The sequence below is a fragment of the Adelges cooleyi genome, unplaced genomic scaffold (assembly GCF_023614345.1).
Source record: "Adelges cooleyi isolate 19-005CV unplaced genomic scaffold, UGA_ACOO_1.1 ACOO_flye_CR_arks_rails_tigmint_CR_PRNA_9, whole genome shotgun sequence".
Lineage (NCBI taxonomy): Eukaryota > Metazoa > Arthropoda > Insecta > Hemiptera > Adelgidae > Adelges > Adelges cooleyi.
The window spans coordinates 15,083,080-15,101,448 of NW_026096579.1; the positions used below are offsets into that span (position 1 = coordinate 15,083,080).

Sequence of the window (18,369 nt, forward strand, 5' to 3'; positions counted from 1 at the left end):
TGAACAAAAGCGGCTTGTGCACTAATTTATATTCATTATTATGGCGTCAGCTAAATTAATTTAATAATTGAGTTGCGTAATCAATCGACACATTTACACTCTGAACAGTCAACTAAATTTTATTTTCCAAGCTTAAAGTTCCCACATACGACTTAGGACTTTAGTGTACTAATTCGTTAAGTTTATTTATCAGTTTTGTAACTAATAAACGCGGTATGATAGTCGACCAATTATTATTCAAACGACTAATTTCGAATATTGTTAATTATTCAATCGTGCAACTTTATTATATTTCCACAAAAATTAACAAATGATGTCACTTGAGCATCTACCTATACTTACTACACAGACTAATGCATTGTGAAATCCAAAACACCCGTCAAATGCTGATGTACGGTTAGTTTTATTTTTCAAATTTCCTCAATCGCCACTGATCATTTTTCGATAGAGCACTTGCACTTTCCTCCTTCCAAATATGTATCGCTATTAAGTATTACTACTACTACAAATAACAATTATTGTTAGCTACTGTATCTTCTCTTCCCATTACAATACAGCTATATGTACTCAAACCATTTGAATTTCCTTGCTCTTTCTTCTCTCTCTCGCTAATTGTTTACTACCCTACCAGCCTATCGCCATCAGAGCCACACCTAAATCATATTATCTTATAAATTAGCTTTATCTTTTCAACATTATCCTGTTGTCGCTTCCGTTACTCGTCTTGTCGCTTGTTTCGATTTGTTTGCACAACTCTCTGCGAATCACACAACAGCTGACAATACTGCTTATCTTATAGCCGTTAATGTTATAGGTGTATGTTGTAGTTATAAGGATCTAAATGTATTTACCGGTTGTATAAACAAGTAAAATATGTTTTTCTCTTCACAGTGTCCCGCCCATTAGGTACTAGATCACAGCCTAAATCTAAAATAAAATAATATAGCTACCACATTTAAGTTATTTTTTATTTAAAATGATCTCGCTATATCATATCCAAGGTGCGACACAAGCTGGCATTCGTCGCTTGTATTCGTTCGGGTCTAGTTTTTATGATATAATAAAATCTGTAAAACTTTCCACCAAAAATTGTACATATTATTATATTAAAAATAAACCTTGAAAGATCACGTGTGCGCTTATACTTGCTACACACACACACACACACACACAAGGTATATAAAATACCTACTACTATTACTAGTTACAGTAGATAACTATCGGTTCAGGTTGACGAAGACGTTCCATTTCGTGCACAATATTATTGTTGTATAGTGCAATATATATACATATTAAAATAATAATATTATTCATGAAGCGTTTCTTACGTTGAATCGTGTTTCATTTTTCGTACTGGTTTTTTTTGTTGTTTATATATATTATATTGTCTCCCTTATTATTCTAATGGTAATAATTGTAACATTATATGCGCTCTTTTTTTTTTATTTCGTGTACGATTTCCATATAAACGTTTTAAAAAATTTTATACTTCAAAAGAACAATACACATAACCGGAATCGCCGGATGTATTTGTGTGTGTGTGTGTTTGTAGCGTTGCTTTTGTTATCGACACTTTCTTATACTAATAAAGGTGGTGTTCACGTTTTTTTATTTTATCTATTTTATCAGGTACTTGTTGGTTTTGAAGGAACGGTACGTCTGCTCGTCCCCATCTTTGCTAACCGCCATAAAATAACCCCTGAACGGTGTCATATTTCACAGAGATGTTCGCATAAATCGGTCAGATTTCTAACGGTTATAGGTATACCTATGGAATAATTGTTGTGGTCGAAAAAGTAGTTTGAAATCTCGGAATTTATTTGGAAATAATAGGCATACCGTCGCGGTTGAAGAAATATTATAAAAACCCACGATATACATAACACAATTTTATTGGCGAGTGACATTATTAATTTTCTTATTGTTCTAATTTCCAATAAAAATTAAGTAATGGCTTTTCAGTGTCTAGTATGGCACACTGCACATTTAAACTGTTAGTCACCACTCATCAATGTTAATGAAAAAAAAAGTGAGCAAATATTTCACTATAAAATTTAGAAAATTGATATAACTAAGAAACTGTAAATCAATAAAATACTCAAATTAGTTTTGTTGTTTATTATTTATTTTTAAAGTTAATTATACTCACAGTTTGTTCAAAATATTATATATATAAAAAAAAACCAGTTATAAGTGTGTCATATTTACAAAGCTTAAACATACATGAACATACATTATGACTTTAATATTTGAAAATGTATTGACTATCAACCGAACATAAAAACTATACATATAATGATAAAAAAGAAAGACACTGTAACACACTATTACTGTAATAAATAGTAATAGTCAAGACTCAAGACTTTTTTGATGTACCTCTAGTAAAACCCAAATTAGACGGAACCGAAGTTTTTTGTCTCGGTCGACCTGGTCCTCGCTTGGCTATAATAAGTCTTTTTTTTCTAGAGTTATCATCACCGGAAACTAGAAAGTCAATAATCGTCATTAATAGCCAAGCGTAAGTTAGTTCATACAATACAATATGAAATAATATAATTTACTGTGAAACATACCCAAATTACCGGGCGTAATCGAAGGCCGATTTCTACGTCCTACACGACCACGTTTGGTTGCTGAAGTCGGAGTTCCTACAATAAATGATAAAAGTAAGCCAGAGATACATAATTTTATTTAGTATTTATTAATGCAAACACTAACTTGGCGATGATTTTGTGGGAGAATCGTCTTGCTCAATAGTTGTTTCACTGCCAGTTTCGTCATGAACAAAACTGCTCTGAAAACATAGAAAAAATACATAAATTAAAAATAATCACTACCAAATGTACCAATATAAATATTTATACAATTATTACCAATAACAATAACAACTAATAATAAAATAAAACAGATTACTAATCATCCCAATATTGTTGAGTTTGATAAAATATTTACTTCGCTTCGTGGACTTAATGGAAGTTCATCGGTTGACGTTCCTTCATCAGGTTTTTTTATTTTAGGAGAATTCTCAATTTTGATATTATCCTGTTTTCTTTTGCGGTCTTTCTCTTTAGAACCCTCAGCTCTTGTCTCTTCTAATTGTCGGCGTTCTTCTTGTTTTTGACGATCTAAATGAGTAAAATATAATAAATATTTGTTAAGAAATATTGTAAAAAAAGGTCCTAACACTACTAATCCATACATTTGCTTTCAATTTCATCGTCGTCCAAGAGTAACGATACAACTTCCTTTGGTTTCAGAGTGTCTGGTTTCAAGTTGCCGCCACTAATTACCATTCTTTGAATCTAAAACAAGAATAGTTATGATGATTTTTATTAAAATATGTACTTAACCATATTATACTCACTTCACTTTTTTCTTTAGCTCTTTGTAGAATTCTTTCTTCAATAGAGTGTTGCGTTATCAGCCTATACACAGTGACCTATGACAGTCGAGCTATTAGATTTTCATTTTATTCCACAGCCACAATAAATAAGATTCAAATCAACAAACCTGTTTGGTTTGACCAAGTCTATGAGCTCTGTCCATGGCTTGTTGATCAACTGTTGGATTCCAATCGCTATCATAAAAAATAACAGTGTCGGCAGCTGTCAAATTTATACCTAGCCCTCCAGCTCTGGTGCTCAATAAAAACACAAATATGTCTGATCTAAAAAAAATAAAATAAATAAAAATCACAGTCCAATATTGTTTTGTGTAACAAATTAAAAACTAGACAGCAATTACGACTATATTAAATAATTACCGATTTTGAAAATCTGCAACCATGTCTCGTCTCTCTGATATTTTTGAAGATCCATCAAGTCGCATATACCTTAGTTTTTTATACCACATATATTCCTAAAACAATGAGCAAATCGTAAGAATCGTCTTTATGTTTTCAATGATTTGAATATAATATTTATACCTCTAGAATATCAATCATTCTGGTCATTTGTGAGTAAATTAACACTCTGTGGTTTTCTTGTTTAAGTTGAGTAAGTAAATTATCCAATATTGTTAATTTTCCACAATCGGTAACCAAGCTTTGTTTGTCTAATTAAAAAGTTAAAATTTAAAAAATTCTCAATCAACTGTTGGTCAAATATCGATTGAACTCTATTACCTGGTATACTAATGTGGAACCACCCATTGTTAGGTCTAAGTGCATTAATTCCTCCGACATTTTCACAAGACCATTGGTTATAGCTAAAGTCCGGATGACCGTTTGTCAGCAAATTTTTTCCTTCGGGCGAATCGCACATTTCGTGTCTTTGCCATTCATAAGCGGCCGACCTGCTTCCGGTAACCCATATCGCTCGACCTTTTGTTGCCACTTTTGGAGAATAGAAATACACAAATGACGGCAATTGTGTGGGCCAACATTCAAGTATTTGCGATGTTCTGGTGTTGTTATAGCCGTTTGTCGATTTACTTTCAATACTTTCCAATGTTATATTTAGCTCAGAGTTGGCCTTTTGAAATTAAAACAAAGAAAATTACTAAAAGACTCTTTCAGTTTAGTCCTCTACCCAGAAAAGCCCTACTTGTTTAACACGATGTAATTTATGTTCCATAGTCTCATACATGTGATGGTAAATGTGTGTTGTATGAGTAATTGTGCAGTCATTAATTATTGGCGTAACAAATTTGAACTTTTTTGGAACATTATCTCCAACAAATGGCCACACGATACTGTTGTCACCCCAAAATATTTTTTCTCGTATCAAATTGTTAATTTTCTGTTGTATTAATACGTACAATAACCTAAAAATAAGATTTAAGATTATCGGTATATTTCATAAATACATTAGTTGAACCTGAAATATACTAAAATATTAATTATTTACTTATACATTAATCCTTTATTGACTAATTGATTGAGTTCGGTAGCTGAAAGTTTCAAAAGCCTCATGAATGAAAACGTATTTAATCCTTTATCTGTAAAATCAATAAGATGTCAATATAAAATATCTGTTTATCCATCTTAGAATTTTTACCATTATCTCTGGAAAAACAACTGTTGTGCAAATATTCTACATTAAATATACAAAACTTGTTGGCGAATATATGTTGTCTCTTTAAATAATTAAATCTATCCGAGTTATCAAAGTAGATTAATTTTGGAACTATATATTCTGCAGAGTGAAAAGTAAATGGTGACCTTGCTTCTCTTCTTTCGAATAATTCCGGATGATTACACACCTACAAATTATAACCTTAAAATTATTAAAGTATGTCTTATTTGATCCAGAGTAGGCTTAAAAAGGCCCAAGTTCACTTTAGAATTTTAAAAAGTTTAACAAATGTAAGCCTTACTTTTCTGAATTGCATTACTAAGTTCATTAGGTTTGATGTTACATTGGGAGACGATTGATATGAGCCGGCTGAATGCAACAAATCTTCTATGCGAATTTTTTTCCTTAAAGCTATAATAAATAAAATAATGTTTTATTATTATAATACAGTACTGACACAAACTACTGATATAATGCACTACCAGAAACTTACCGGAGTACAACATTTTTTGACGTGAAGTTAAAGGGCAATACATGAGTATTTCAATTTTGTCTGAGAGCTCATTTTCCACATCTTTTTTTATTCGTCGTAACATAAAAGGTTTTAAAATCAAGTGTAATCTAGACAAGTGTCCTAAAAAATAAAACAACTTTTAAGTATTAAGAACATGGTTTTTTGTCAATTTTCAAAACTGACCACTCTCTATATCAATTGATTACGATTAAATAGTATAAACGACATATTACTTTCATCAATCCCAGTTTTGTTTTCGGCATGACTCTCAATATCTTTAGAGAACCACTCGGTGAATTCATCGTGCGAATCAAACATTGTTGGCATAATAAAATGCAATAAGGCCCAGAGTTCAGCCATGCTGTTCTGCACTGGTGTACCCGTCAATAACAGGCGGTTACGACATCTGAATGTCAGCAATAATTTCCAACGTACGCTGTTAAACAAAAATCAAAACAAAATTAACAATTAACTTTATTGAATGGTTAAAAATAAATACCTGTTTGCACTTTTAATGGCTTGAGCTTCATCAAGAACCAAATATTGCCATTTGATACGGTTGAAATACTTAAAATCACTGACAATCAATTGATAGCTCGTAATGACTACATGGAAACTAGCTTCTTCAGTGTGCAACCCTTTTTGGTCCCAAAATTGCCTCAATATTTTTCTTTCCTATAATAAAATACGTACACAAAATTACAATAAATACAAGTTAGATTGTTAATCTGATCAACACAATAAACATATTATTTGTTTCTTAACTATTATAGAATACTCTACATTATATACAACCCAATATTACTCAACTTTCTTAAAAAGGCGACATAAAAAAAAAAAAATTACCTGTGGATTTCCCCAATAAGGAACAACTTTAAACGCAGGAACAAATCTTGCAATTTCTTGTTGCCAATTATGAAGAGTAGACGACGGCGAAACGATTAAGAATGGACCCCAAACACCTAGAGTAAACGTAATATATTTTAATATTTCATATTATATTAAATTATTTTTTATCAAATAGATTACGATAAGTTTCCGCAATATGGCATAAAAAAGCTATAGATTGGACAGTTTTTCCTAAACCCATTTCATCAGCCAATATTCCATTTATTCCCTGAAATCAGACAAATAAACATAGAAATACTAAATTATTTTAGTAAAATAGAAAATTATTCCTCATTATAAATTGGTGTTTACTACAGGAAACTTAAAAATAAATGCTGCACTTAAATATTTTCAAATTTTAATTTTAGTAAAAAAAATTACCAGCGTAGGGCAAGCGTTTATGTTTTTAGTGCCTAGTAGTAAATATGGACAAGGGTTAATAGAAAAATAGATAAAAGTTAGAAATAGTGTTTTACTTGATCATAGAGATTTGCAAGCCAGTTCATTCCTTTTAATTGATAAATTTTAAGACTACCCTGAAATATTGTTGGTTGAGGACGTTCTTCATTTGGAGGAGGAGTATTGATTTTTAAATCAGGATCGTCAAACTCAGTAGCTTGACGTACATGAGCATCTAATGCATTTTGAGTATTTTGTAATGCTTTATCTTTCATTACTTCACTAGAAGAAAAAAAACACACTTAATCGTAATAAGATAGTATGTATCTAATAAATAAATAAACATTAACCATAAAACAAATTTAACTGGTTTACCTATCATAATTTTCAATATGCATTAATCTAGGTATTTTTTCTTCATCTAGCTGGTTTAGAATTCGTAACTGTTCTTCTGCAGAACTTTGTCCAAGTTTCTTTGACATAAAATGTGCATATAACTCTGTTTGTGTTATTAAGAAATTAAGTTTTCTTTGTTGGCGTTTGGCCTATAAAATTTTAATTCCAAAATAAATCATTCCATAAATAAAATACCATCAAGATTATATATATTATATATTATATATATATCATTTGTGGAACTTAGGCACATACTTCCATTAATTCTACATCCATTTTTCTTTGTTCTTCGGCTTCTTTTTCCTGTTTTTTGCGCGTCTCTCTTTCATTGCGATCATATTTTTTCCAATAGGTTAACATTTCACGAGTCAGACGTTTGGCACGCCACACATTTTCTTTCATATTTTTTTGACTCTAATCATAAATAAATGGTAATATAGTATACAAATATATAATATATTATAATTAATAGTGTAAAAATATAATATAATTATATAGTAGAAGTACACACTATTTTCATATCAAGAATTAAATTTAGGAAATATGTTATGTTTAACATTATTACAATAAACCTTATTTTTATTGAAATGTAAATATCATTAACTTTTAAAATGTTAATAATTGTATTATAGGGGAAATACCATAAAGTCTCTTAATATAGTTAAATTTTGGTTTTTTTTTTAATGTTTTCGTTCAGATAAATATAATTTTGGTTTTTCTGTTTAAAGATAACATTTAAGAGGACACCACACCGGCCATTTCTAAGGAGTAAAGTATAGGCAATTTTTCGAAAAATCTTAATTTAGAGTTTGAACTATAATGTATACTTATTAATACAGTAATGAGGATACTTTGTTGATTGCCATTTTTTTTGGTCAGACTATCACAATCATTTCCATAGGATAAATTACAATTTTTTTCCTCCAAAACTGCTTTGCGTGAATTAATTTTCCTCAGGATTCATATATAGTCAAGGAAAGAAATTCATACATATTTTTTATGACAAAATTCTCTGTTGACAAAATCTGTGTTTCATCATCCGTATATTTTTGATATTCATTAACTGGGTGAAATATTAAAAAAAGGGCGATGGTAGAACACAGACAATGTTGTTGTCCATATTATGTAAAAATTTGGTTTCTTAGTTTTGATTATAGCCTTTGTAAAATTAATCCACGCAAGGCGGGTTATTTGAAGAAAATAACAGGTGTGTGTGGTCCTCTTAAGCAAAGTTTTTCATTATACTTAAATGTTTTTTTTTCAATTTTTTAACAACTTATATAACATATCATTTAATTATCGTTTTAAAACCCTGCTTTATGATTTTTATAATTTTATAAAACATAATATTTTATTTAAAAAAATCAACTATACTTGAATGGCCTTTTGGCGAAGATGCTTCATACAAGACTGAGCTGTCCGACGACAAGTTATCAGTATTTCTTTATGGTTATTATTCTTCATTCTATGCACCTAATAATAATAATAATATTAATAATAATAAAAGTTTATTTTTGTTAAATTCAACTAAAGAACTATATAAAAACACAATAAATACTTTTCCCATTTCTTTTTTAGCCATATGTAACCATAATTTTTTTCTTTTCATCAGTATAACCTGAGCGGATTTTGCTTCTAATAAAGCTTTCTTTTTTTCAAGTTTCAATGTTTTAGCAGTAGGACTTAAAGATCGTGTTTTACGTTTGGTAAGTTTTTTATCATTTTCAGAGCTCTAAAGAACAAAATTTTATATTTGATAAATATACTAAAAAATTTGACAAAACAAAATAGATACATTTTTTGTATATACTTTGTGTTTATGTCTGATATTAGATGCCTTAGTTTTTTGAACACTTTTTTTCTCAGCCCTAGTTTGATATTTGTCGAAATTTGATAACAAACCAGAACTATAATATCGACAGCGATTTTTCTAAAAAAAATTTGACAGTACAGCAAATTAACAAAATATTAGATTGTACACAAATCTTAGTTATTATTTTACTTTAAATAAAATATATAATAGTATTTACATTTTTAGCAGTTTCAAATTGTTGTTGACACTTTTTCTTAAATAAATGCATTTTTAACATATTTTTTAGATCATCTTCAGTCAATCTATCATCTGGATCGTCAGAGTCATCACTGTTGAGGAGGAGACTTTGTAACCATAAACGATCATCTCCAACATTAGATAAATTATAGAGTCGAGTACGGTCAGCCATACGTTCTACAATTAAATTAAATTCTACTTAAAATTCCGTGATAATATATTATTTGTTTACCCAAAATTTTAAAATACTGTATTATTACCTTCTGGAGTTTCAAGATCACTAAAATCTCCATCTAGATCAGTGTCGCTAGAATCCTCGCTAAAATACAAATCATTGCATTTAGTGAAAAGTTATTTAAATTACTGTTAAATACAATATAAATATAATAATAAATACATACCCTAAAGGAGTTCTGAAAATGTTTTCAACATAGTTTAAGTACGGTTTAATATTAATAGCTTGCACAACACGTTGGTAGTGTAATGGTAACGCTATTGCATTATTATTCATTTCACCATACATAATTGTATTTTTGTATTAAAAAAAATAAATGTGATTAGAGAAATGTTAGGTTTCTGTTTGAGAAAAAATAAAAAAACGCATGTTATTTATTTGGTGTTTATGTATTTAGTTATCACGTCTAACTTTTTGACTAAATTTTAGATTATAAAAAAAAAGAAAACACTCAATTTTAGTTGGATATAAGTATAATAAATGTAAAACGTTTTGTGTATTGTCCACGAACGACATAAATTTGTAAGAGACTGTCAAACTAATGCATTTTTATGTTTTTACACCTTACAAATAAATATTTGTGAATTAATATTACTTGTAAGTAGCTCTATAATGCAAAAAAAAAATATTATTAACCGGAATTCTAAATCTTTAATCTGATACCTTATTCATGTTCCGATGTTGTTGATAAATGATAATGAATTGTATTATTAAACATTTGAAGGTGATAAGACCATTTGTTGTTGTTCTATTTATATTTCAGTGTGACCTTTAGCAGAGAAATAAAATTAGGGTGCCATTCTATAACTACATAATATTAGTACACATCATATTATTATAATTTCTGTGATAGACACTTGTTGAAATTATTTAGTATCAAATAAAAATTCAAACGCGCAATGCGCATTAAAACATTGATAAGATTATAGAAAAACACTGTCATTTCAGATTTTTCAGTTTTCAAGCATAAGAACCTGTACTTTGTGCCGTGTTGATTACTGAATACAAATTTCAGTTTACGTGCATTAAATAGTAATTAGTAATTCCTTGATTTTAAAAGTTATCATTATTCCTATTTGGATGTCAATTTTCAAGCTCTAGTTTGAAGTATAATACTACTCAAAAATTATTAATTAAAAAGTAATTTATTACTCAGTATCATTTAGTTGAATTTTTTGTTAATATACTCATAGTTACCTATTATTATTACCTCATTATATAAAGATAATATTATTGCAACGTCCTTTAGTTTATTATAATATATTGAGATTATTATTCTGTTGTAACTTTGGTCTTTTTTAATTTTATAACATCATGTTTAAGTTTTCACTATTAAGAGAAAAAATAAATTATATTTTCTCGCTATAATAATTTTTTATATTTAAACTGCTTTTGTTTTTAGATGGCTGCTGCTGCTGATATGCGTTGGAATTGTATGAACACCAAAGATGATTTATTAAATATGTTTTCTAGCCTCGTTGATCATGATATAATCGAAATGGTAATAGAAAACCGAAATAATGATTGTAAGTCTTTTTTATTTTCGTAATAATTTATATTTCATTTATTGTCGAATCCCCTGAAATTCTCTGACGCTTGTTAAGTTTGTAAGTGAGTTTGAATTTCATTCTTTTGACAGCCTTATATAACTTTGCATCCTACTGTTATTATGAGTAATTCAACCTTTTTAAAGTTATACCTCGATTATTTTTTTTATTTTACTACCCTTTGTTTTTATAATGTTTGTCAAATAATGTTTTTCTAAACATTTTTTGTGTTTTATTAATTCATACAAGTTTGGAGGGAAAAATAACATTTTTTCTCTAGCAGACAATGGTGTAGTAACTACCATCCTTCTCAAATGCAACTAAATTAGCCTTTAAAACAGCTTACTCCCCATCAAAAAGCCATACGAGTAATAACAGTAACTATAATTACATCACTATTGATTTGTTAGAATTCAGTTGAAAATAATTATCTATTTTTTTATTGGCGTACATTCAATTAACTCTATAGTTCAAAAGCGGCTTCAAGTATTCTTCCATTTACATACTATTGCGTCATTGGCCATTAATTGGGTCTATCATCATTTCTTCTCTCAGTCCGTTTACATTCGTTACTTAAAGTATTAATCTTTCTGTACAGGTTTCTCGTTTTATGATTTGTGTAATTGTTTTAATTGAATAAATACAATACAAAGTTAATTGTTGTATATTCTATTTTCAAAATGTTAAACTAGTTTTGTATACAATGTTTATATTTATTGCAGTATTAATGGCTTATCGTGACCTGATGCAGATTACTGAACCTATACCAAATCCCATGATGGTGTCACATGAAAAAGAAGAAGAACTAATGAACTATGATAAAGATTGTAATATTATTGAAAGTGTCGATTGGAAATGTTTGTCACCGCGAGAATCCCCTATTAATCGAATATTATATTTAATTTCAAAAGGATACAAAGTCATGATACTTATGAGAGGTTGCCCAGGAAGTGGAAAATCGTATCTGGCATATAGTATTTTAAACCAGTGCTACAACAACACAAATCCTGATAAATATATATTTAGTGCAGATAAGTTTTTCATAAATAAACGAACTGGCCGTTATTGTTTTGACCGCCACAAAGTATCAGATGCTCATAGATGGACGTTTGAAAATGTGGAAAAAGCCATTAAATGTGAGACTACTCCAGTTATAGTTGATAATACTAATATTGAAGCTTGGGAAATGGAAAACTATGTAAAGTTGAGTACTAATAATGGTTATTGGATTGAAATTTTGGAGCCCAACACCGATTGGGCCTGGAACGTAAATGAATTGTATAAAAGAAATGTACATAAAGTTCCTTTTAATAACATTGAAAATATGTTACACCGATATGATCATACAGTCAATGTTGAAATTTTACTAAAAAGATTCAAATTAAAGTATAATAAAAATAATACTCCTCCTAAACATTCAAACGCATTCAAAAAGTACCAACTTTGTGAACAACTTAAAAATGATACAAAAAAAATTAGTAAGCCTCCCATCGAAGTTAACGATTTATTTATTAACGATCAGTTCAAAGATCTACTCGTGTCTGAAGATTCTGCAAACAATAAAATAAATGACAATTTGCCCACATTTAACAAAGGCGATGAAGATCCTTGGTCTGAATATGTGGTAAATGAAAAAGATGATAGTATTATTGAAGAGAAAGTAAATGACTATTTATCTGGAAATTGTTCAGTCAAAAACGAAGATTTTGTCTCTGTTCTACCTTATACCAATGAAGCCATTAATGTTGCCGATAAGTCTATTAATACATATGAGAATGACTTCTTATTCATGCAAGTATTAGAAGAAATTCCATCAGAGGAATATAGTGATTATGTTGTTTTTGGAAAAAATAAAGATATTAACAAAGGAAATGAAAATGTATTAACAACATCCGATGGTAAACTAGATAAGGGCACTATGACTTGTAACTTAGAAGGTTTAATATACAAGCCTAATTATAAAGAACTACTGAAACAGTTTCCCGAGAATGTATGCTCACTTATAACAGAACTTTTTGATAAATGTAATGGAGATATTGATTGGATTGTAGATGTGTTAGTAGAATCTGGACATGATATAACTAAGCAACAAATTCATGGCTTCGTTCAGAAAGAATACACACCTTTAGTTGAAAGTTCGTTTCAAGATCAACAAGTTTTTACTGAGTCAAATCATGAAGTAAAAGAAGAACAACAGGATACTGAAAATATAGGCGATTCATTAAACCATAATATACATTTTCAAAAAATACATGCTGAAAAAGTTGAAGAAAACAAAAAAGGCGTTAAAAAAAAATGTGATTCCAAAAATAAAAAATTTAATGCATTAGACCAACATTATGAAGGTGATATCTTAAGGAAAAATATTGAGAATAAATTTGTTTTTGGAGACTCATTGTACTCAGAACATGTTTTAAAAATTAAAAAATTAAAAGAAGGGCACAATTATTTTCAAACTGATGATGATGTGCTACCAACAGATTTGGAATCTTCATCGACAGCTGAAGACATTGAGATAAATGAAAATAATGATGAGAAATGTGTTCAGTTAGTTGTTGATACATCTGTTCTAGCTCAATTATGTGATTATTTTGGAGACTCATCATCAGAGCTTAGTATGTAATCAACAAGTATATTGTTTAATTACACAGGCCTACAAAAAAACATTTTTTTTTTTGGTGCATAAGATTTTCCTGCTGATTTTGATAGTATTTTAAGTGCTGATTTCTAATATATCATCAGATTTTTCCTATCAGCTCTTCTTAATTTTTCGGTCGCCGCTCTCGATAAGGCACTGTGGCGAACGGCACCTGCCGCGGGTAGACATGCGTCGCTGGACGCTAAATTGACGATTTTAAAACATTTGTAACTTCCAAACTAAGTGCGATAAGCGCACATTATTTACAGATTTGTAATCTACATGAAAAGTATTATCTATTCGAGAAAAACAATTTTGAAGAAAAAAGGTGTATTGTAGAGTAAATTTATACCGGTTAAGTGATATTTAGGCACTTTTTGAGATTTAGCGTACCCATATCTCAAAAAGTAGATCTGATAGGAAAAAATCTGATGACATATTTGAAATCAGCACTTAAAATACTATCAAAATCAGCAGGAAAATCGTACGCACCAATATGTATGTTGCCCAGTGTTATCTATAAAAAAAAAAAAAAACACTAAATAAAGCTTCCTACATTGTTTTTCTCAGGTAAAACTACAATTCCAATGTCTGTGAGACTCCCTGAAAAGTTTGCTGAAGATCTTTATTACTATTTGATTGCAAATGTGCCTACAGATATTATTAATCAAGAAGCAATATTGCAAGGTTAGTAACTATTTTATTTGTGATTGTTGTATAGGTTTTTTTGGGTTTTTGAAACTTAATATACTGAAATCAAATATTTTATTTAGTTAGTACCTATACGATAATGGCATACTCGAGATATAGACTGTAATAACCAAATTTAAATAACTTCTCTTGGAGATATGAACATTAAAAAGTAAAGTAGGAATGTTGTATAGTATTATTTTATTCTGAATGCATTACTCATCACATTATTAATAATATTAAATTTAATATATATTATACAGATAGGTGGTCGTTAAGGTCTCAAAATTTTTTTGCTAGGACTGTATGGGTTTTTCAATTAATCAAAATTCCTTTAAATTATTTTTAAATTACTTCAATAATTAGTCTCAAATTAAAAAAAAAATTATCTATATTTGAATGATTTATCAACAAATTAAATTAAATTCAAAATTACACTTATTTATTGAAAACATAAATTATTCATTTTAAGAGCCTCTTAAAATGTTTGCTGCCTTATTTAGAGTAAAATAAATACATTTTAGTTAATAATTTAAGACCTGAATCATGTATTTAAAATAATTTATTATTAGCTATTTAAATAACCGAAAAATAAATCATTTTCAATCAAGTAATTTAAAATTATTAATTACTTTTTATTATTAATTATTATTTATTATTTTATTATTACTTTTTATTATTTGAAAAGTTATTAACCGATTATTAATCATTTTTTATTTCTTCTTAATCAATTTCTCTTCTATCGAATACATAAAATCGCAATTGATTAGACAATAAAACATTTACTTACTTTGCCCTAATTTTTCTAACCATAATTAACTGCTACATATTTGTTAATTAAAAAGATAGCCATTGATAATTTATAACTGATATTTTTACTAAACTCTATAGTTCTTTGTATTTTTTTATATTATTATTTATTTAAAATGTTGTTAAAGAATATTCGACTGCTAAAAAATGTCTCTGTTAATTTCTTTAATAATTAAAATTCTTAGTAACATCTTGAAGCAAAATGTTAACTCTAATACTATTTTTTTTTTTTTCTTAGATGAAACATTGGCAAAAAAATTACAAGAAGAATGCAAAGTAGAAAATCCAGTCAATGCGTCTACATCTAGTCAACTAAGTGTAATATTGTTAAATATAAAATCACGTATCATAGTAATATTGTTCATTCAAATAATTTTGATTTTTAGAAAGAAAATACATTTGCTGCTGTTTTATCAAAAAAATTACTTTCAGAGAAGTATAAAAATCTTGATTCCAGACTTGTTCTCAATGTATTGCGTGCAAAAGATTACAAGTTTCAAGTATGAAAAATCAACACTATTGTATATATTATTTTAGTATTAATTGTTATACTAATTTGTATATTTTTTATTTTATCAGGAAGCTAGTGATGTCTTAAGTGAGGTATCTGGCATAAATTCTGTTTTAAATAAAGAAGACGAAAAAATAGTGGTAATAAAAAAAAATATATATGTATATATAATATAAACAATTTATTTTTGTATTTTAATTATTTTAGGAAAACGAAGATGATGTTTCTTATCAAGAAGGTTTAAATGTAAATAGTAACCACGATTACTCGAATGAAGCAATAGAACATGCACACGCAAAACAACAGTTTTTAAATAAAGCCCAACAATCAATTAGTACAAAAATCCATCCTGCTGTTACATCATACTATTTAGAAAAGGTATGAATATTATATATGTTACACTATATTGTACTGCTTGATACATGTATAACTTATTATGATAAAATACTTATTTTATCAGGCAGAAGAATCTAAACAAAATGAGAAGTATGCAAAAACAAAAGCACTAGTGTCAATGCTTACAAATAATGAAAATGCCCTGACTATAGATTTACATTATTTACAAGTAATTTCCCAATTCTAACTAGCCAAAGATTTAGTTAAATACCTATAAATAAAATATTTTAAGTGATTAAAATTTTACATTGTAGGTACAAGAAGCTCTCCTGGTATTGGATTTATACTTGGACAATCATATAACAAAACTGAAAAAACTTAATGGTTTATATAGTAGAGGAAGACAACTGACTATTATTACTGGACGAGGGAAACACAGTCCGAAAGGAATTGCACGCATCAGGCCTGTTGTTATTAAAAGACTTCAAATTAGATCTTTGACGTAAGTATTGACATCACTTGTGTGTATTGAGTGTTAGAATAAACAGTAATAGGCAGTAAGGTTGGGACTAAAATTCAGATTTTGCGGATATCCGGATTATTTAATATCCGGATAATTCGGTTACGGATATCCGAAATCCGGTTATTTTCAGATATCAAATAATATCTCAATTATCTGTAGAACCAAAACTATCCGAATAGTTAAAAATTATCTGGATAGTTTCGGATATTCATTTAATTTATAACCAGCCGAATATATTTTTTTGAGTACTCTAATTTATGTATTTGTTGAAACTTTCACGGGTTGAAATATCACGTGGATGCTTTTCAGATATATCCGTGTCGGTGGTTATTAACCGGTCGCGGAACAGTCGTGACAACCCTGAGGTTGGACTCTGCAAAGAGTCCGAATAGTCGGTTAACAACCATCTAAAAATCATCTACGTAATATTTCAACCCGTGAAAGTATCAACAAATACATAAATTAGAGTACTCAAAAAAATATATTCGGCTGGTTAAAAATTAAATAAATATCCGAAACTATACGGATAATTTTTAACTATTCGGATAGTTTTGGTTCTACGGATAATTGAAATATTATTTATTATCCGAAACTATCCGGATTTCGGATATCCGTACCCGAATTATCCGGATAATTCGGATATCCGAATATCCGGATAGGCCCAACCCTAATAAGCAGTATAGCTATTATTATTATTATTATTGAAGTTAATCTATAGGTCAAAAACAAATTTTTTTTTTTGTAACATGGTCTGGTTCAGAAAAATGTTTAAATTGTAGCATAGTGTAATACAATTTTGCCCAAAACTTTAACCGGGCATCATAATGTACTGTTATTAAACAATTATTATTAATAAAAATTAAGCTTAGATAATCAAGTGATTAGAATTTTCATGGATACGTTAAGTATTGGGTGATTATTAAAAAAAATAGCACAAAACAAAATGATATAAATTCCTCTTACATACAGACTACAATTGTCATATAATGTTTTAACTAAAAATAACTATGTGATCATACAGGTCAGTACATAGTAATTTTTATAGTGATAATTCATAATTTAGGTATTCTTTCTTCACAAGGATCATAATTTTTTGTTTTTACCAAAAAACATTACAATTGTATAACATAAAATATCTAATTTTGGAGTAATCGTAACTTTTTTTAAGAGAGAAAAATTAAAAAATGTCATGTTTTAGGGTTGTCTTTTTTTTAATTTTTAAAGAATATTATAAATCTACCACCAAGGGAAAGGAGAATTTTGAGTATTAAATCAATAAAATATATTGTTCTGGGTGTCTTTTTAAATATAATTTGACTGGATTTATAAAAAAATGTTTTAGGTATATGGAACCTGAAAAACCTGGACTGATTATGGTAATAATAAAAAAAAATTCTTTACTCAGTTCGGAACTGTGAAGCGCTAGTATTATCGATAAATATTGACATAATAATCTACTTAATATTTACATATGTGATATTAAGTTTTACTCAAATATTAATCATTATTGACTGTTTATTTAAGTGAAAAACTTATCATTCGTTTTTTTCTTTTAATTAGTTAAGTATATAAGTGTAGCATTAAAAATTTTAAAATTAATTTAAGAATTATGTGTTTTATAAAATTAAGTAATATTTCATAAGTTGCCATAGTATAAATAAGGTTTTATTAGCCAATAAGAGTTATTATAAAAAAAACTGTACATATAGTGAAAAATAGTAATAATTTTTTACTCGTTTTTTTTGTTTCATTATTTGTATAGTTGTTATACATTTCCAAGCTACCTGTATTATTATATTGTCTATTTGTTTTGTTAA

General features: G+C 28.4%; 2 protein-coding genes across 3 annotated transcripts; one reads left to right on the forward strand and one right to left on the reverse strand.

The window, feature by feature from the left end:
- Positions 1-2,147: 2,147 nt before the first annotated feature.
- On the reverse strand, positions 2,148-10,163 carry LOC126847124 (chromatin-remodeling ATPase INO80). 2 transcript variants are annotated; one of them, XM_050587200.1, is made up of 28 exons: positions 9,664-10,163; positions 9,523-9,581; positions 9,243-9,439; positions 9,008-9,142; positions 8,771-8,944; positions 8,587-8,685; positions 7,468-7,626; positions 7,192-7,361; positions 6,894-7,098; positions 6,559-6,646; positions 6,376-6,491; positions 6,029-6,204; positions 5,763-5,965; positions 5,509-5,649; positions 5,317-5,426; positions 4,998-5,202; positions 4,848-4,938; positions 4,545-4,764; positions 4,124-4,472; positions 3,926-4,053; positions 3,764-3,858; positions 3,511-3,667; positions 3,365-3,439; positions 3,200-3,302; positions 2,953-3,125; positions 2,719-2,794; positions 2,574-2,648; positions 2,148-2,484 (listed from the first exon to the last, which is right to left on the reverse strand). In XM_050587200.1, exons 1-28 carry the CDS (start codon positions 9,783-9,785, stop codon positions 2,357-2,359), a joined length of 4,029 nt encoding a protein of 1,342 aa, XP_050443157.1. In that variant the 5' UTR covers positions 9,786-10,163; the 3' UTR covers positions 2,148-2,356. The 2 variants fall into 2 exon arrangements, with proteins under 2 accessions (XP_050443157.1, XP_050443158.1); XM_050587201.1 differs by having other exon boundaries at positions 2,149-2,484; positions 9,023-9,142; positions 9,664-10,162.
- Positions 10,164-10,375: 212 nt separating this feature from the next.
- LOC126847125 (uncharacterized) lies at positions 10,376-18,338 on the forward strand. The gene is made up of 11 exons (XM_050587202.1): positions 10,376-10,637; positions 10,900-11,023; positions 11,767-13,659; positions 14,253-14,369; positions 15,421-15,500; positions 15,569-15,682; positions 15,762-15,833; positions 15,901-16,071; positions 16,154-16,258; positions 16,344-16,531; positions 17,895-18,338. The coding sequence occupies exons 2-11, from the start codon at positions 10,900-10,902 to the stop codon at positions 17,968-17,970; spliced, it is 2,940 nt and encodes a 979-aa protein (XP_050443159.1). The 5' UTR covers positions 10,376-10,637; the 3' UTR covers positions 17,971-18,338.
- The last annotated feature ends 31 nt before the right edge of the window (positions 18,339-18,369 follow it).